Here is a 21,951-nt window from a genome sequence, read left to right on the forward strand (position 1 = left end):
CGGAACGCAAGTCCTGGCAACGTTTCTTTGCCCACTCTTCCTAAACAGTGGCCATTCATCAAAGTCAAATGGTGGACGAGGCAATTGGTTTTGTGAGGGCAAGTCCCGTTGCTCTCGATCCTTCATTCACACCACATTCAACATGTGACTAGACCGTTGTGGAAACAACGTCCTTCGGGGTATAATTTGCTGCACATGCTTGTTACATCGCTGCTTACAAGTCATGCTCTTCTTGAGTTTTTGGACCATGTTCACAGAGGCAGCATCCAGGACGAACACTGCCCATCACAACTCACACCGGAAAATAACACTGACAATGCTGAAACGAATCTAATAGTATGCTTGATGGCAAGACATGTTATGGACGCATGAGCATCGTTAGATTTCTCTTTCCTGTTCACCCCGCGATAGGTAAACGAGAACTGTCTGCAACTATTGACAGACCAATTCTGGCACATCAAAACACCCATCTCGACAGGGTTATCATTGAATCAGCTAACCACAATGGCGTACATAAATCCGACCTGTGCCCGGGGTGCATTTCAAGAGGGAGAGTATAATTTTAACTTGGATTTCAATTCCATTATTTTGGGGATAAGGGATTGCTGCATTCTTTAAATTGAATTTGAGTATGCTTTGAGAAGGTTTCTTAGGCACACACGTTAGACGTCATCGAGCAAAGAGGCAAAGCTTTAGTTATAGTCTTCGAGTTCATTTAACAGATTCTTCTTCGATCTGGGGACACAATCCGAGGAGGTAAAGGTTCGATCAAATCTGGGGTCCCTCAACTAATGAAGAATTGATCAAATATTCACCCGCGCGTCTCAAATAATTACAGTGCCTGGCTGCTTCTATTTTTGACAGTACACTCCAAAAACTTTCGTGTTTATCAACAATCACCCATTGGTTTTTCAGCGTATTTCACACTACTTTACACAAATGTTTACCATGGGAATATGTCGGATAATGTGGCCAGTTTAAAACGGAAATTAGACAGAGAACAAACCAAATCAATAGCACAGAGGCTGACTTAACGCAGCCTTTGGATTACGCTTTTGATATCATTGCTAAGTCGTCTGAGATTCGTGCAAAGGGAATTAACAGTAGTGATCAGGCAAACATTACGTAATTACATCAAGTCGGGCCGTTATAATGTTTGAAAAAGGTTTTCTCTTGTCGGTTTCAAATGTAGGGGTTTAGTAAGCATGGTCGTAAGAGGAAATCAGAAGTCATATAGATTATCACTTCAGTCGAGTCTGCACCGTCAACTGTACCCTTCGGGCAGCTGACCTTCAGCTTAAAATCCTTTCGATTTGACAAAGGGAAAACATGCTTTCATCATGACGCAGAAACGGATCTCCCATTGACATCGAATGAAGCAAATAAACTTCTTTTATTGCAACACTTGAGTATATCTTCAAACATATTTTCGACGCTTAGATGGTAAGGATCCTGCCTATGCATAAAATAGGATTATAAGAGAAAACATGATCAAACGCTTTGAGCTGCAGAAGTTGTTTAGGAGGAATTAAGCTTAGGTTCTATGTGAACACCAAGAAGCGTCATATGGTGATATTTCTGCAGGTTTTAACGGTCATTGCGTGGCTTCGGGACAATAGTTCATTTTATTCTTCGTCAAAACGATACATCATAGTAAATGTCAGGTTTTCGATTTATTGATCAATATAATCTTAATTTTAAACTGTGAAAATGTGAATGATAGTTTTATGTCATTAATGCATTGGATGGAGATTTGCTTTGATATTAGGAAAATAACGAAAGTGAATAAGGTTTCTCTGGAGAAAATGTGAGATGAACGACCAGCTATTGACAGAATGATAGAGGAAATAACATTGTCATTGACACTCTAAAGGGGACTACGAGTATGACAGTAAGTGAGTGGGTGAGTATGGTTTTACGCAGCTTTTAGCAATATTCCAGCAATATCACGGCGGGGGACACCAGAAATGGGCTTCACACATGTATGACAGTAAGACGATATTTAGTACGGGTACTGATATGCCCAAACATAGAGCGATTCAATACTTACAGTAAACTACGTTTTTAACGAACTCGCTTATAACGAACTGGCGGATATAACGAACTGTTTTTTAGGTCCCTGCCAGTTGCTGTATATATGCTTATAACGAACTACGGTTATAACGAACTAAATTTGTCGTCCCTTTGAGTTCGCTATAACCGTAGTTTATAGTTTATAGTTTATAGTTTGTATTTACTTAGCAAAAAGACCAGTTGGGAGTACTTTTTTGCATAGAATGAATCGGTGTTATGTTTATTATAGGATGTGTTGTTTGCGATATATACAAGTACGTATTTTAAGTGTACTCATGAAGGATGCAAACAAGTATTTTAAGTTTAAGTAAAGGTTAACTATATAAAGGATTAATTGGCGATGTTAAAATTCTGTGTGAAAGAGGTGAGGTGAGGAGAAATGGGGTTTAACGTCGCGTCCAAGATTATTGCACTTATATAGCGACGTGCATGTACGCATGTGAGTATGTTTGTGTGGCTGCTTGTACTAGTCCGGACTGATGCCGATTTATGGTGCTAGCTCACTGAGATACCATGCCACAGTTTAACATGAATACCCCACTCAGACACAGTATACTGACTCCGAGCCGACCAGTCCTTGTTTTAGCCCCGTAATGCCGGGCGCAACAGGGTAACAACAAGTACCATCTTTTAACGTCTTTTGGTATGACGCGGCTGGGGATCGGATCCCGGACCTTCCGCTCTCCGGGCGGACGCTCTACCACTAGACCACGGAGGCGGTCTGTGTGAAATAAGGCAGTGGATTAGAAATCATAGTCAAATATCTCTCATACGTCGTGCATGGGTAGGTAAACCAGAGGTTGATAGTTCGAGCATCAATCCACATGATGTGTTCCTGCGTCATCAGAATAAGCGTGCCATGAACCGCTCGTTGTCGGTTCGAATTTAAGAAGTACTCCGATTATGATTCTTGATTTAACCTGTTGGGGTCCAAAGAGCACGTCTACATCCAAGACCTGTTACTTTCTAAGGGTGGCGTTTAACCCCAAATCTCCTACTCACCCACAGTCGAAACTTGTAGTATTGATGATCAGCTATCAAAGAACACTACCCACCGTGAACAATCACTGTGACCACCCGATCCACAGCGCAGTCGCTTTGACTGCTATCCGGGGAACTCCCTTCCCATATTTCTCATAGAAATGTTCTGAGAACATTTTGACTGCTGACAAAAAAAAAACAACTCTTAGTCATAAATATGGATGCTGGTCTGAAATGTTCGTCCCGGCCCATGAGTGTGTTTCTGATAGTGCACTTAATACACTCGACCGTTAGATATCACTGTTCCACTGCACATGAAAGTACAACCCATAAAAATATAACGCGTTCACCTAGGTGTCCCTCTTCACATCATCAGGTACAAAACAACACCAACATTAACTCACCACAGCGTTAAAAACGTAATTGTATTCCCATTACAGAAATAATGTGAAGTCGTGCAATTTATGACCAAGCTCGTAATGCTACAAAGCTATTAAGATGATTAGTGTTGTATTTGTTTAAAATACGTTTTACCACGTATCCAGGATCCAGGTCATACATTTTCAATCGCTCTAAAAAATGTACAGGAAACGCTTTTACATGACCATTGTACTGGTAATACATCACCGTAAAGCGCGGAACATATTCTTGATTTCTATTGGGAAACATAGGGTTACGCAGAGGGTACTTTAATGACTGTTTGATCAAGCGAAATATAACACACATCACAACTACAACTGACTACTTCCCAGCCAGAGTGATAATTGAGACCAGAAAGTGCTATATTTCATGGTTTCCCTGTCTGTTCCGTGTTGACAGAGCTGTCAATATGTATGATTTATCAACGCTGTGTACATCGGTACACTAGCCGAGGGGCAATGTGCTGGTGTATATATCTTCTTTGTAGCTTGTGCTGGAGTAAATGTGTCGGCAAATATTTGTAGAACTATCCAAGCTCACGTACGTCCACAGTTGCGATGGCGTGTTGACGGATGCGGTCTTACGACTTCAGCATGAACTGTCGTATACATATTTACAGTGGCATTGAACACAATTAGTGATGAAATCCCTATGAGCGTCAGCCTTTCATTTCGGTTGAAAGTAAATAATTCTTCAAAAACGTGATAATGGGTACACACGGGGACGTTGCGTTAGTGTACATTTTACTTATGTCGTAATATGGTTATTGAGGACGGAGTAAGCTCATTATCTTTCCATCGAACTATCCTTACCTGCTTTTATGTGACGTTTAGATTTGTGAACGTCCATCCAGATATGTTGGTGAGCCAAAGAGCGTTTGTAATGACGTTTTAAAACGTCAATCAGTCCTTTAAGTTTTCGACATGACCTCTTAGAATGTCAAAGCGTTCAAGCTAAGACCTCATAAATGGCCACATGTATTTATTGTGAGGAAACGAGTTCACATGAACTCAAAGATGGTTTCTGAAACACTTAAAAGCCACAGGGCACATGCCAAGACTTGTTTTACAGCACATGAGCGTAAAGAGAAACTCCGTGCCGTGCTTGGCAATTTAAATTTCTGAATCGTGAGTCCTCGAACCTTTAGGTCACATTCGAATTGTTATATTTGATTTGTTTGATTTTCCTTTTTGGAATTCAGTGACATAGCATCTTGCAAATCGGACGCGATACGTTGTTGGAATAATACTGGAATACAATAATCTGAGACTATTGTTTCAACTACCTTTATCTCAAAGTTTAAGAATCAATGTTACCGAGCCCTTTTTAGATTGGTTGGCAAACGCGCTATAAAGGACTTTTCAAGGTGAAGGAATATGTTATCTTGTGGTACATCCCAGTCATCATGCAATTGCGAACGAATTAGAAAGCATCAAATTCTAATTGACACCCGCAAATCTGAAGTAGAATAATGTTTATCTCAGAAATTGAATAGAGCGAAGGATTGCTCTGACAATTATAGAACAATATTTGCCATTGCAAAATGTGAAAACCGTTTGTGTTCGTTTTATATAAGTGGTAGAAAATACCAATACTCGATATCAAAACACTTAGCTGAATGTCCAAATAGAAAATTTCAAGGAAGCTTGCTCGAATATGAACTTGTGTGTGAGTAAAAGCCATTATGCAGATTATAGATTTGGGAGCAGGTTCTAAATAGTTCATTTCAATCAAGGGTGCATTTGTGGCAGCTAGTAAGTGCCACCTCCGTTGCTTTATGAATCATAGTTGAAGGTACAGCGGGAACATTCTGCAATATAAAAATGTATATACATGTGGTAAGTATAAGTACGTCGGGAGTAAGGAGAAGGTTCTTGTTGAAATGGAACTTAAGGTGTAGTATGACGAGGGCATACATTATGTGAGGATATTTATTGGTCGAAGCCACCGATATGTTCTGGGCAGGATATTCTACAGGATTCCGAGATTCAGGACTACGTGATCTCATGTTTGTCATAGGTACCTTGATGGGTACTTTAAAATCCGACTACCTAAGAGTGGCGGTAGTGACCTTTAATTGTACCTTCACAGACTACCATCTAAGAGTGACTATTCTTTGTACCTTTAGAAGCTACCACCTAAGAATGACTGTCGATTGCACTTTACAGACTACCATCTAAGAGTGACTATTCGTTGTACCTTTAGAAGCTACCACCTAAGAATGACTGTCGATTGCACTTTACAGACTACCATCTAAGAGTGACTATTCTTTGTACCTTTAGAAGCTACCACCTAAGAATGACTGTCGATTGCACTTTACAGACTACCATCTAAGAGTGACTATTCTTTGTACCTTTAGAAGCTACCACCTAAGAATGACTGTCGATTGCACTTTACAGACTACCATCTAAGAGTGACTATTCTTTGTACCTTTAGAAGCTACCACCTAAGAATGACTGTCGATTGCACTTTACAGACTACCATCTAAGAGTGACTATACTTTGTACCTTTAGAAGCTACCACCTAAGAATGACTGTCGATTGCACTTTACAGACTACCATCTAAGATTGACTATTCTTTGTACCTTTAGAAGCTACCACCTAAGAATGACTGTCGATTGCACTTTACAGACTACCATCTAAGAGTGACTATTCTTTGTACCTTTAGAAGCTACCACCTAAGAATGACTGTCGATTGCACTTTACAGACTACCATCTAAGAGTGACTATTCTTTGTACCTTTAGAAGCTACCACCTAAGAATGACTGTCGATTGCACTTTACAGACTACCATCTAAGAGTGACTATTCGTTGTACTTTTAGAGGCCACCATCTGACAGTGACTATTGGTTACATATTTACAGGCTATCATCTCAGAATTACTATTCGTTGTAACGTTACTGGCTACCACCTAAGAGTGACTGTTGATTGCACTTTACAGACTACCTTTAAAGAGTGACTATTCTTTGTACCTTTAGAAGCTACGACCTAAGAATTACTGTCGATTGCACTTTACAGACTACCATCAAAGAGTGACTATTCGTTGTTCTTTTACAGGCTACCGTCTAAGAGTGACTATTTCTTACATATTTACAGGCTGCCATCTCAGAATGTATGTTAGTTGTAACGTTACTGTCTACCACCTGAGAGTGACTAATGGCTGTACAGCTACATATTACCGTCTAAGAGTGACTAATGGTAGTACTGCTACAGGCTACCACCTGAGAGTGACTAATGACAGTACTGCTACAGGCTACCACCTGAGAGTGACTAGTGGTAGCACTTCTACAGGCTACCATCTAAGAGTGACTAATAGTAGTACTGCTACAGGCTACCACCTGAGAGTGACTAATAGTAGCAATGCTACAGGCTACCACCTGAGAGTGACTAATGGTAGCACTGCTACAGGCTTCCACCAAAGACATACATGCGCACGTCCTAAGATTACTACCTCTTGCTCTGGTCACACAAAGTACGTCATCCCACTCAACATAAAGAGAAACTACGCTACCAACCACTGCGTTGTTTGTGTCAGACACACGTACTGAATTGTACGGACTACAAAGCAAACGTGTTATAATAAGCACCGTCTTGTCATTTTACAAACCTGGAACCACTATATGTATTCTAGGAAGAACCTCAATCTGATAAGTGCATGAGGAATACTATCATCCCATCTAGACAGCGTTCGTTTCTGCACCACATGCTGCCAATTAGCTGCATGCATCAATATGGACAGACACAAATATGTAAATGTAATATGTAAACAACGAACAACAAATCCATCCCATGTATATTCAATGTAACACAAACATCTGATCAATTTCATGTCAATAACACTTTATCTGATATTGGCAAGTGTGGTGGTCATGGCCCTATCTGGTTAATCGCTTGTCTATGACGCTGTATCGTTCTCTGTGATGCATCAAGACGTGCATTATTAAGCATATACCTTAGGTGCGATACTTACTGTATTCTCATGCTCTGTTTGTCACAATGATAGACATTATCATCGAAGAAGAAGGACATACCAGCATCATGTGCGTCTGATAAATGTTCATTGCTGCCTTATATAATTGTTTGATGAAGTGCGGCTGATAGATGACTGATTGGGGCGAAGGTGTTCCTGTACGAGAAGACATTAGAAAGTGATATATCATCATGTTAATTATGAAAGTGTCACATAACTCCTTCTTATCTTATTCATCAAAAAGAAATGCTCTTATTCCACAGATGCAATGGTATTTGTAGCTCGTGTTGAATACCTTCTGAAGAGTGCTTTGAAAGGTGCACCGTTGGAATTCGTACGGCACTGCGATTATCATATTAGTTATTAAAAGCTTTTGTTAAAATTTATGGATTGAGGATTCCATGAAAGTTTAATTTAGAAATCTATCTATCCTAAGGTATTCCACAGATGCAGTGGTATTAATAGGTCGTGTTGACTACCTTCTGAAACGTGCATTGACAGATGCATTGTTGGAATTCTTAAGGTATTGCGATTATTATACAAGTTTTTAAAAGCTTTTCCTAAATTTATGGATTGAAGATTCGATGAAAGTTTGATTTAGAAATCTATCCTTAGGTATTCCATTTATAACTACTGGCAGACAACAAAAGTGCCATGTTGAAATCTACATATTTCTTATTGTGAGAAAACATTTGTGACCTTACATTTATAATGCGTCATCATTAATATTATAAATATATAAATACCTACAATTTAATTTTTAATGTTTCAAGTGTTTATTTATTAACATGCTTGGTCTCTCAGTTGTTGGTACCACCAGTAAATATCATTCAATCATAGCTCCGCCATAGCCCAGCATTCCCACGACAATTTGAAAATCCTTGACAAATCCGGGAACAAGCGTGTCCCTACTTTCTAATCAGATCAATAGAATATACATTGTAAGTCTCATATGGCTTCTGCTATCCACTGCGCACGTCAAGCATGTGCCTTGAGAGTTTAAATATCCGTGTTCACCGAGTCGTTCTATACCATCTGTCACTTCTAATTTAGTTAATTTTGAAACAAATCCCGGTAAGAATGATTTTTTTCCTTTCAATATCCTATGCATGGAACTAAGGCTTTTGTAAATTTCAAATAAATTAACAGATTTATTTTCAAATGTACTTTTAATAGAAGTACTGTATTAGAAGTTATACATGTGATATTGACACATCCTGGTCGTAGCCACTGAGTTAATGTATCTTGGACGCCTGATAACACACGTATGCAGCAGACAAAACGGTTTTATTCAAAGATGCTTAATTATCTGTTCCATGCTTTAGACGTATATTCACGCTGTCTTATGACTAGTAGTTTACTTCGGTTTGGACAGACAGTGTGTATTATGAAGCCACCTATTGTCTGAGATTTCCCGAAAACCAGACACATTCCTTTCTCCTGGGGGTAAGATGGCCGTCGGATACACGTTAACTAACCTTATATCAGCGCCAACATATACCGTACCACTTTGAAGTCCATATAAAATCAGCCGTACCAATTTATTTAAGAAGTGGCCTTTAATCTCAAATAGTTAGAGCAATCAATGTCCAGTCCCATAAATAACCCCTAACACGTGAATGGCCGCATCGCAGCTCAACTTTAACGTTGTAATATGCACACATTTTTTGTGTCTTTGTAATATGCATTAAACGTTCCACTGAATGATAATTGATAATATTGTCATTTAAATAAATGCAGTTATGCAGTTGATAAGGTTTCCTAATGGTTTGGTTAAAAGATTTCAAACCAAATGCATGTCAGTCTATTATCTTGTTTGTAAATGACATTTTCATCATTTACGTGTTATAGAGTGTGGGGAAAAGATGTTATATTGTTAAGAGTGGGAAACTTTACAAAATTCAATTGGATCGAGCGTAAAAAATACACTGAAAAAATAACCTTGTATTTGAGGCTCTGACATTAGTTGGATAAGAAACGGAGCGGACCAGAGTAACACGATTCCACTGTGGTTCTGAGAGAACTCTTTTCACTTCAATTACTTTTGTATAAAATTTCTGTTCTGCCGACTCAATTATCTTCCTTTAAATGCCATGAAATTATCATGGCATCGTGTGATACTTTCGTGATGATCACGGAACTCTCACGCTGAGCTCTAATATTGAAGTATGATGGAATTAAAAAACAAATAAATTATACTTTGTTATAAGGGTGAATGGGTACGATAACATTCAAAGCATAGGGCAAATTGTTACGTTGGGTGATGAAGTGCTGGTGTGTCCTTGCCACTTCATCCTTATTGCCTATCGTACAAGGACACACCACTACGGTCGTGGTCAGTGTTGTTGTAGATTTGACCGTCAGTCAGTCCCATGTAGTCCCGTGTCTGTCATGTAATAAATACATTGATCCAAATGTACACAGCTGTTATAACTAAATGCAACCACTTTTGAAGAAGTTGTATTATGTTCAACGTAAATTATCATACAACCTAGGAATATCATGCAACATATCTCATGGTGTAAGTGAGTGAGTGAGTAAGTTGGGTGTTACGCCGGTTGTAGAAATATTCCAGCAATATCACGGCGGGAAACAACATCAACACAGGATCAACACAGACAACATCAACACAGACAGCATCAACACAATCAGTATCAACACAGACAACATCCACACAGACAACATCAACACAGACAACATCAACACAGCATCAACACAAACATTATCAACACAGACAACATCAACACAGACAACATCAACATCAGCACAGCATCAACACAAACATTATCAACACAGACAACATCCACACAGACAACATCCACACAGACAACATCAACACAGCATCAACACAAACATTATCAACACAGAAAACATCAACACAGACAACATCAACATCAGCACAGCATCAACACAAACATTATCAACACAGACAACATCAACATCAGCACAGCATCAACACAAACATTATCAACACAGACAACATCAACAAAGACAACATCAACACAGACAACATCCACACAGACAACATCAACAGAGACAACATCAACACAGACAACATCAACACAGATTCAACATAGACAACATCAACACAGACACCATCAACACAGACAACTTCAACACAGACAACATCCACACAGACAGCGTCAACACAGACAGCATCCACACAGACAACATCCACACCGACAACATCCACACAGACAACATCATCACAGACAACATCATCACAGACAACATCATCACAGACAACATCCACACAGACAACATCAACACAGACAGCATCAACACAGACAACATCAACACAGACAACATCCACACAGACAACATCCGCACAGACATCAACACAGACAACATCATCACAGACAACATCATCACAGACAACATCCACACAGACAACATCAACACAGACAACATCATAACAGACAACATCCACTCAGAGAACAACAACACAGACAACATCAACAAAGACAACATCAACACAGACAACATCAACAAAGACAACATCAACACAGACAACATCCGCACAGACATCAACAGAGACAACATCAACACAGACAACATCATAACAGACAACATCCACATAGACAACATCAACACAGACAACATCAACACAGACAACATCCGCACAGACATCAACAGAGACAACATCAACACAGACAACACCATCACAGACAGCATCCACATAGACAACATCAACACAGACAACATCCACACAGACGTCAACACAGACATCATCCACACAGACAGCATCAACACAGACAACATCAACACAGACAACATCATCACAGACAACATCCACACAGACAACATCAACACAGACAACATCATCACCGACAACATCCACACAAACAACATCATCACAGACAACATCCACACAGACAACATCATCACAGACAACATCAACACAGACAACATCATCACAGACAACATCATCACAGACAACATCATCACAGACAACATCATCACAGACAACATCAACACAGACAACATCAACACAGACAACATCAACACAGACAACATCAACACAGACAACATCATCACAGACAACATCAACACAGACAACATCATAACAGACAACATCATCACAGACAACATCATCACAGACAACATCAACACAGACAACATCATCACAGACAACATCATCACAGACAACATCCACATAGACAACATCATCACAGACAACACCAACACAGACAGCATCAACACAGACAGCATCAACAGAGACAACATCCGCACAGACATCAACACAGACAACATCCACATAGACAACATCAACACAGACAACATCAACAGAGACAACATCCACACAGACAACATCCACATAGACAACATCAACACAGACAACATCCACACAGACAACATCATCACAGACAACATCCACACAGACAACATCATCACAGACAACATCCACACAGACAACATCATCACAGACAACATCCACACAGACAACATCAACACAGACAACATCAACACAGACAACATCATCACAGACAACATCATCACAGACAACATCATCACAGACAACATCCACATAGACAACATCATCACAGACAACACCAACACAGACAGCATCAACGGAGACAACATCAACAGAGACAACATCCACACAGCATCAACAGAGGCAACATCCACACAGACAACATCCACACAGACAGCATCAACACAGACAACATCCACACTGACAGCATCAACACAGCATCAACAGAGACAACATCAACACAGACAACATCAACAGACAACATTTACGCAGACAACATCCACACTGACAGCATCAACACAGACAACATCCACACAGACAACATCCAAACAGACAGCATCAACACAGCATCAACACAGACAGCATAAACACAGCATCAACACAGACACCATCAACACAGACAGCATCAGCACAGACAGAATCAACACAACATCAACACAAAGAGTAATACAACATGATTATCTATAACCTACACTAGGAACGAAGTAAGAAACTTAAAATGTCAAATGAATATCGTCTACCATTATTGAGGCCGGGTTTATCAACAGTGGGACCCAACTGCTGAGTTTTCTCCGCCAGATCGTTATAATCCGCCACTGTCGAGCTTCCAGCAGGCTCTTTCCAATTATTTCAGCGGAAAGGACCGTAAACCATCCCGTCAACCTGATCGCTGATGACGCAATTACGACCGTGGCTTATACCCAGGCCTATATTGTAGACTGCCATTGTCACCCATTTCCTTCGCCCCATGCTGTCTTTTACGTACAAGTGTATAGGAGGCAGCAGGGACAGGTCCTATTGAGACATGCTGGCAGCCGAGCTAGAGCTATCTGGGTTTATAGTTCCACAAGAATTTGAGCTCATGAGGTAGGCTTCGTCTCAATAATCTCTACAGGATACGTTATATTTGCACTAACTCAACATAATTTGCTCGCCACGCCTTTCTGATATCTCAAGTTCACTGGAACAGGGTTTTTATTTTATGGACACCAACGCAAGAGCTAATGATTTTTTTAAAATTTTGTTTTGTTTTGTTTGTTGTTTAACGCCGCACTCAGCAATATTCCAGCTATATGACGGCGGTCTGTAAATAATCGAGTCTTGACCAGACAATCCAGTGATTGATATCATGAACATCGATCCACGCAATTGGGATCGATGACATGCATCAACCAAGTCAGCGAGCCTGACCACCCGATCCCGTTAGTCGCCTCTTACGACAAGCATAGTCGTTTTTTACGGCAAGCATGGGTTGCTGAAGATCTATTCTACCCCGGATCTTCACGGGTTCTCAAACATGGGTACAATGTTTGAAGCCCAAACGTGTGTGCCAAATATTGCAATTGAGCTAAATGCGGCGTAAACCTACATTCATCCATTGTATTAAAGTGAATGAGTGCAGAGTGACGCTGCTTTCATCAATATTTCAGCAACATCACTGTCGTGGAAACAAGAAATGGTCTTCACACTGTGGTCTTTACCATTATCAAAATCGAAGTGTGACGAGCGAACGGGTCTTCACGGGTCCAAGAGCTGATGATAGAATGAAAAGCGTAATCAAATAATAGTTGCATAATAGCATGTGTTTGCACGTCCAATTTGCATCTTATTTCATGATCAATTGAAAATTGGTTTTATAATTGCAGTTGTATTAAATAGGTAACATTTGGCTTAATGTTTAGTTCCACGTGCTGCAGCTGGTGTTGGGTATGCCTAACACATGGTGTTCAATTGATGTGTTGTGCATAAAAATGGAATATAATACCTAAATGCTGACCGTAATGTAATTGAAAGGTTTTTTTCATTCTTAATACTTTGTTAAAGCTTATATTTCCGTCATGAAGAGCTGGTCACATCAGAAGTTGTTGCATTCAGCCTCTTTCAGCGCGTGACATTAAGACGATATTTGAGAGCAACGGTCTCATGGTAATCATAAAAAGAAACACGTACCGCTGTCGACATGTGCATATTCGGCGTGTCACATACATCAGACGTACTCCCCGTGATAGAAACAAGAGTGAGTGAGTTTGGTTTGCGCCGCTTTTAACATTATTCCAGTTATATCACGGCGTGTCAGCTTAATGTGGGAGGAAAGCCCGAAGTGATGCAGGTCTCAGACGTTTACCACTTCGGCGAAACCCACGAGCATTGGTATGGTGCTGACAAACCTAGAAACATAATCGGGTTAGACACGGGATTCGAACCCACACACATAGGTTTCTGGCGTGTCCAAGGGACGCAACTCTGAACAGCGAATGGCGGCGCCTAAAACGACTGGGCCACCCGTACCTCCGACAAAGTTTGAAGTGATGTTATCAGTGAAGAACCGGGTTAAGATTGTCTTCATCAAGTCGTGCTTGTCGTAAGAGGTGACTGACGGAAACGGGTGGTCGGGCTCGCTGACTTGGTTGATGCATGTCATCGTGTGCAAATTGCTTAGATTGGTGCTCAGGATGTCAATCAATGGGTTGTCTTATCCAGGCTCGATTATTTTCGATCCGCCGTGATATTGATGGAATATTGCTGTGTGCGGCGTTAAACAAGCAAACGAGCCGTGATTTCTAACTGGTTCCACAGAAAACAAGATGCTAGTTTCTTGAACAACTTTTCCAGTGATGGGAATAAATATAACAAACAGCAAATATTGTTGTGTTCAGAGTATTTATTGCCGTGTATCGCATTGACATTTGATATTCCCGATTTTGCAATTCATCTTTCTCATGCCATGTCTTGTCTCAGAGACTTAGTATACTGTGTTTTCCAGCGTTTGTATATTTTGCTTTAATAAATTTAATGTGATACAGGATATCGAGGATACTGGTCAGGAAGTAGTGCTATAAATATTTTAATAACGAAACCAGTCATTACACGTATGATTAACATTTTGCTAATCGATTATGTCATTGGCCATTAAACCAGGCAACATCTGTGTAGTAACTATATACATTGTCTGACTGCACACACACAGATAGACATCCTACACGCCTACACACACATGCACACATGCAAACGCACACGCACAAAGAAACAGACCCGCGCACACGCTCACATTTGCATCCTGCTCACATACATACACATATACACACGTACACGCACAGAGACGCAGACATGCGCGCATACACATACATACATACACATCCTACACACATACACACACGCAAACGCACAGAGAAGCCTCGTGCACACACACACATGCATGCACAACCTACACACATACACAAACTCAAACACACACTTACACATACTATACACATACACACACATACACCTGTACGTGCGCACAAAGAGATTCACATACATATGACCTCTTGCAGGCACACACACACACACACACACACACACACACACACACACACACACACACACACACACACACACACACACACACACACACACACACACACACACACACACACACACACACAGATGCGCATATACACACACAAACACGTACACCTCCTGCACACACACACACAAACCCAGATGCGCATATACACACACAAACACGTACACCTGCACACACACACACACACACACACACACCGCACGCACGCACGCACGCACGCACGCACACATACATATACCTCTCGCACGCACACATACACACATAATCCACACAAACACGCACACACACACACATGCACACACCTCCTGGACACACTCATTCACGCGCACACAAACACACTTCCCCTACATACACACACATACTCACACAGACACACACTCATGCGCGAGCACACACACACTGTATACTTCCTTTCAAGAGAAACAAACACAAGCCAGCCATTATCAATGACACAAACACTAGCACAAACCATCTTAGTGTCAGGCTTCAAAGGCCTACTCAACATGATACCCTTAAACCATGAAGCCTATAAAAAAGCCTTAAGTTGTTACATCAATCGATTATGAGACAAATAAGTTTGATTTCATCGATTTGTTTATAACATGCTCGAAGGATGTGTGTTTATCTCAATAGGGGAGTTGATGACAGCACAAAGCCACATTACACCAATCTACTTGCGTTCCGAGTCACTGATTGTCCAATCAATGTTCTCGGAAGGCATTTGAAAGAGTCTATTACATATTAATTTTTCTCGGGCTTTGTCCCTGTTCTCACGGCCGACGCTATAAGCATCTTACAGAGGGCCCACGCAGCTTGTGATTTGGTTTGATACTGCAACGTCTTTGCGACAAAATGTATTTTTTCTCACAATACCTTCCACTTGTCTGATGTTTGGCCGGTGTCTGGGACGCTTACTAGATACATAGTCACTGTCAATGTGCTTGAGATAATTCACTTCCACGTCTACAGTAAGGGATCGAACATGCAGTATATGTAGAGACATGGTCTTTACCAGTGGAGTCGTCACGGAGGCGTTCTTTGATGCGAATTACTCCTTTAAAGTATTTCCCTCTGTTCATTGCGAAGGTCGTGGTGTACACATATAAGCTATGCTGGTTAATTTGAATTTGATTTACATGTGATACAAGCGACATATTCTTTCCAAATCATTAGAATTATCTACTGCTGTCTCAGTCAAAAATCCCGACCGCGTCATACCAAAAGATGTTAATAGTTGGTACTTGTTGTTACCCTGTCTGGCGCTCGGCATTAAGGGGCTAAAACAAGGACTGGTTGGCTCGGAGTCAGTATACTGTGTCTGAGTGGGATATTCATGTTAAACTGCGGCATGGTATCTCAGTGAGCTAGCACTATAAATCGGCATCAGTCCGGACTAGTACAAGCAGCCACACACACACACACGTGCATGCACGTCGCTATATGAGTGCAATAATCTTGGACGCGACGTTAAACCCCATTTCACCTCACCTCACCTCAGTCAAAAATAGGAATTGGAAGGGACATCATTTTCGTCAGTGATGTGTCAAATATGGAAATACCCTCCATATGTATCCCATGACACGGACCCGTGAAGATCCAGGTCCGTGAAGATCCGGGTCCGTGAAGATCCGGATCCGTGAAGATCCAGGTCCGTGAAAATCCGGATCCGTGAAGATCCGGGTCCGTGAAGTACGTACGTTTATGTAGCTTCTGATAAATGTATAAAAGAGGATGGATAGGGTCAGGTCAAAAGTTGATGGAACTGACGCCTTGTTTTGGCAGATTTCATCCTCAGTTGACATACTGGCCATATGTAGGATAGCTCTTTGATCAAACAATTAATGTAGTGATACGAAATGATTGTACACTATGCCGTCCGTGCTTCTATAGAGAGTGTTAACATTACCATGTCCACTAGGCGTGCCAATATAAATATTCCGTGATGTTTATAATATAATGCCACATTTACGAGAAAACGTTTGTAGAATCACTTTTCAGAACCATTTAGGTATCACTGTTTCAGATACATTTTAGTAACATTTATCTTGACGTTGTCAAAAATTGATGGAACTGACGCCTTGTTTGGGCAAATTTCATCCTCAGTTGACATACTGGCCATATGTAGGATAGTTCTTTGATCAAACAATTAATGTAGTGATGCATATGTATAATGGTTATATTATTCGAGGTCTTGTCAGTGCAATTAACAACAAAGCGTTCAGGCAGGGCAGTCAGGCTTCGGATGACATGGACGAAATGAGTTTATGTACTGAATTAAACATGTCGAAGAGATATTTGGTTTCATTTGATTTCATACCAACTATAAAACAAAACATTTTGTGATATGTGTTCAATTAAATGTGCTTAAATATACTTGTAGTTTTTAACGTAAAATCATCTTCCAGAACGATATTTTGTATAAGCGACAAACGTCTTTCCATAATGGTAAGGATTCTCTTCCAGACATAAAGGCGATTATACTGTTCCTACTATATCATAAGCATGTGATTATGAATCACTATTAACTAGTGATGAAACTGGAGTTGATTATTAATATTATGCTTGAGACATCATATTTTCATGAAGACTTTCAGTGCTTTTTGTAAACAAGGATCCGTATAAGATACGGATAACTATTGTTGTATAAAGCAGTTTTAGCAAAGTATTCATATATGTATCAATAGCAAAAGATTGGTGTTCTTGGTTAATGCTTTTGCGGGAGGTACGATCGGGATTCAGGTAAAGCTATTCGACAAGTGATAAATTATTTATGTTGCAAACAATAAAGTACTCAGCAAAGAAGGGATGTAAATGTTATGCGTTTTTATAGATTTGTGTAAAGCCATTAATTCTGTTTGCAGAAACATATAATTATTATAACTTTTGAAAACACGTTAATATCCAGTATGTGTGCGAAATGCCGACATTGTATTTAACACATTTGAAATCAATATTGGTGTTATACAAGGAGTCATTTTAAGTCCATATTTGTTCTCATCCTGCGGTAAAAGGGAATATAATGTTCAGGACTGCGTATGTAATATGGACACGTCATTATGAGCTGATATTCACCTTCTATTTGGAAGTATTTACATTTTTAGAAAATGTTTTACAGCGACCAAAATTTTGGTTCATACGCACAATGTTCTTGATGAAATGAATTTGTATTGATTAAATCATGCCAGTTTCAAATAGGCGTGAACGATTTGAACAATTTTCGTGTCAAATATGCTGGCTGTTAGTTTTAATGGAATTGTGAGATGATTGTACACTATGCCGTCCGTGCTTGTATAGAGAGTGTTATCATTATCATGTCCACTAGGCTGGCCTATATATAAATTCTGTGATGTTTACAATAAAATGCCACATTTACGGGAAAACATTTGTAGAATCACTGTACAGAACCATTTAGGTATCACTATTTCAGATACATTTTAGTAACATTTATCTTGACGTTGTCCAATAAAGTTCTGACTGATCCACCTTTCTGTGTGTATCAATGACAATGGCATCGATGAGTATTGCATCATCTGCTAACAACCACATGCAAAGGTAGGTCAATTTCACATGAAAAAAAACAACAACGAAAAATAAGTTTTTCCTTCTTTTTTTGAGAATCTGTTTAACCACTTAAGGTATCGCTATAGGCATTTAACTTCGATTGATGCATACGGCGTTGCCTCTTTGCTCAGAATATGTGAAATCAATTTTGATAAAAGCCGTTTTATGGTTAGACATTTGCTGGGTGCGGCGTTGAACAACAAACAAACATACCCAGCGTAACTGTTCGCCTCCAAAATAAAGTTCAGGTTATAAAATCAATAAATCAATTCATATTTATTGATCATTTTGTCACCGGTAATTATGCAGAAAAGAAAATGTCAATCATTCTGACGCGGCAACTTTAGTTGATGTCTGTCTTTGTTGATGTTTCAAACTGTTAATATTATATCCAGGTGAGCTACAGTACCGTAGCAATATTACAATTACACAACCGTGGTTGCTACAAACAAACCCTTCTTATATTTCTACTGAACTGCACTTGGTACTAATTGATATTCCATAACAAAAATCACTAACGTTCCTTACTGGTATTTGTTTTTATGAATGTTTGCTTGAAACAGCAATGCACAATGATATTAAGTCTGCTTCTTGATTAAGTATTTAGTCGTAGCTTGTCTGAAACCTTAACCGCTGTTATCGGTCATTAAACAGACTAAACATGTCCAGTGATAGAAATACACTTGTTATTGTCCTACTGTAGAGGTCCACAAGGAATACACCCTTTAAGCACTAACTGCCATGACGCACGACTCTTCATGCGTTTCGGTCAACCTCAAACCATAGTGTGACCAAAGCAAATGATAGCAATATTATCCCAATGAGAATCCCGAAACTAAGATTCCCCCTGGCGCTCCCCAGCATTCTTCCGTTACCGTTATAAACGTGCGTTAATTAGCTTATACTAAGGCGACCTACACTTAACGGATTAGGAGGGCGTCATTAAAAACAGGTAGTAAGAAAGTAAGCACTTCTTTGGTCCGCAGCTCGACAGTTAATAATGCATGTCTCCCAGTTCAATTCCTCATTGTCAGTGCGGGGTTTATACTCCCGAAATCAGTCATCAACTTATTGCACCACTGTAGTTAGTAGAGTCAACCACTGCCATGTCCGCGACTGTCATCTGCAGTGCACACAACCCTTATTTTCCCCCTTTGTATTCCAGACCGTTGCTTCAGTCCGCCTCTAGTGCTGTCACCACAAGCTGATCCGCAAGCGAGTCCCGCCAAATGAACGCAGAGAGTTGCACCTGGACTTCGCAGTATCATCGATCTAGAGGCTGTGTCTAACACAACTTTCTCAATCATGGCATGGAAGCATTTCGGAAGCGCGTGCGGTGGGGGGCTGGACTAAATCTTTTCTTTGACTGCTCGGTTCTTTCTCAGTGTCCAGTTCAGCTTCTGTCCTGCTTAAACCATCTGTTGTTCCTTGTGTGAAGCTCTCATGCCATTTCTCGTGTGTTTAGTACGAGCCAACGACATTGTTTTAGTGATGGAATGATTCGGAGGGATTGTACCAAGGTTTGCCGCAGTGGTTAACTGGATACTTTCGTGTGTTTATCATGTTCGGAGAGATGTATCGCGGGAGCCTAAACCTGTGTGTTTTGTTTGGATACATCTTATTCTTTAATTCCTTTATCGCCACCCGGAGTAGCATTATAGTAAACTACACTGTGTTTAGTCACCAGCCGGGCATGGACGACCATAACTCCACCGTCAGATGGGTGGATGGCGTGTCCTCTGCTGCACTGCCCGAACCGACCACCCAGCCGGAACTAGATGTTGTGGAACAGTTTCTGGAGGTTGTTGAGCAATACCAAACTGGAAAAGAAAACTGCACCCCAGGAACTCATTATAACCTCGGAAAGGGAGTTATCAGACAGTACGGTCTTAAACGGTTCAAACGACAAGCCATGGTGGCAGTAAACCGAGCTAACTTTCTCACAAGAATATGGATGCAGGCAGCGGATGCCGTGACTAGGTCTGAGTATCTGTTTTACACGCAGGTGAGATCCATGGTTGAAGGTGATCCCGATATTTTTGCAGCAGGAAATTGTTACGATAACTTCGAGTTTAAGAACTACCACCTGTTTTGCCCCTTTGCATATCGGACGGAGAATGGGCAAGTTAACGTCAAGGACTTGTCAGTTGAGTATGACTACCTGGATAACAGCTCCGAGTGGTTCTACTCCGCCAGGATGAAGGCGGGCATGGTAGAGAACTTCAATTATACTTATGGTAAGTACATAGTTTCCTTACTGTAACCTACCGAGTTTGCTGTTGAGATCACCTCTACCAATAACACCAGCGTTGATGGCAGTGCCATTGACAATAATGCTGACGTTTGCATTTATCAACTTTGGTGTTGAATAGTGTGTAGTTTAACCACAAAAAACACATTAACAACAAGCATAAGCTGGTATTGCTGAAAAACTCTGATATTTGTCAATTACTGGTGAATAGAATGCGACAGCTTGAACGGCGTTTTACAACAACAATGGTCACAATGCAGGAAATGGATTGCGAAGTGAATGTCAACTCGTGTCAATCTTCGACATAAAAAGAACAAATATTGCGGACATAAATATTTTTCAAACTCTCTTGGCATATTTGTATAAGGTGTAATGTGATGCCAATTCTGTTACATACAAATACAGAATTGTCTTCCTAGTGCGGCACATTGCAATGGTACTGGTTCGTATAATGCTGAAGCGTATTAAAATGTCATTCCGTACAATCCAACATATTCTAAAAATTCAAATTGATTTGCTGGAAATGCATACCTAATAACCAAAAAATGTAGTTATTAATATATTCATGACTATTGCAACACACTGGTTCAATGATCACGAATTGCTTCATGAAAACATGAACTACTTTCTTCGGAAGTGTCCTATTCATTGTTGAAAAGAACTAATGACATTCATTAGAAATAGAATTTATACCACAGATCAGTCAGGTTTAACGACACCAAAGGTTTCAATCATCATGATGTATATTCATAAGAAACATATCGTGTAGGGATCAACAGACACTTGATCGCAAGCTTGTGGAACATTAAACCGCAGGTACCTATGTTTTTCAAGTAGTAAGGTAGAAATCGATTGAAGAATTCAGGGGAATAATGAC

At 40.2% G+C, this 21,951-nt stretch overlaps 1 protein-coding gene across 2 annotated transcripts in view; it reads left to right on the forward strand.

The window, feature by feature from the left end:
- The window catches only part of LOC124135293 (probable G-protein coupled receptor CG31760), a 288,076-nt gene that overhangs the window by 54,700 nt on the left and 211,425 nt on the right, over positions 1-21,951 (forward strand). For both annotated transcript variants that reach the window (XM_046500559.2, XM_046500560.2), the window contains exon 2: positions 19,989-21,060. In XM_046500559.2, the coding sequence (XP_046356515.1) occupies positions 20,385-21,060 (676 nt within the window). In that variant the 5' untranslated portion in view covers positions 19,989-20,384. The remainder of the gene's footprint in view (positions 1-19,988; positions 21,061-21,951) is intronic.

This window comes from Haliotis rufescens, unplaced genomic scaffold, assembly GCF_023055435.1.
Source record: "Haliotis rufescens isolate VD_foot unplaced genomic scaffold, xgHalRufe1.0.p SCAF_19, whole genome shotgun sequence".
In the NCBI taxonomy this organism is placed as follows: domain Eukaryota; kingdom Metazoa; phylum Mollusca; class Gastropoda; order Lepetellida; family Haliotidae; genus Haliotis; species Haliotis rufescens.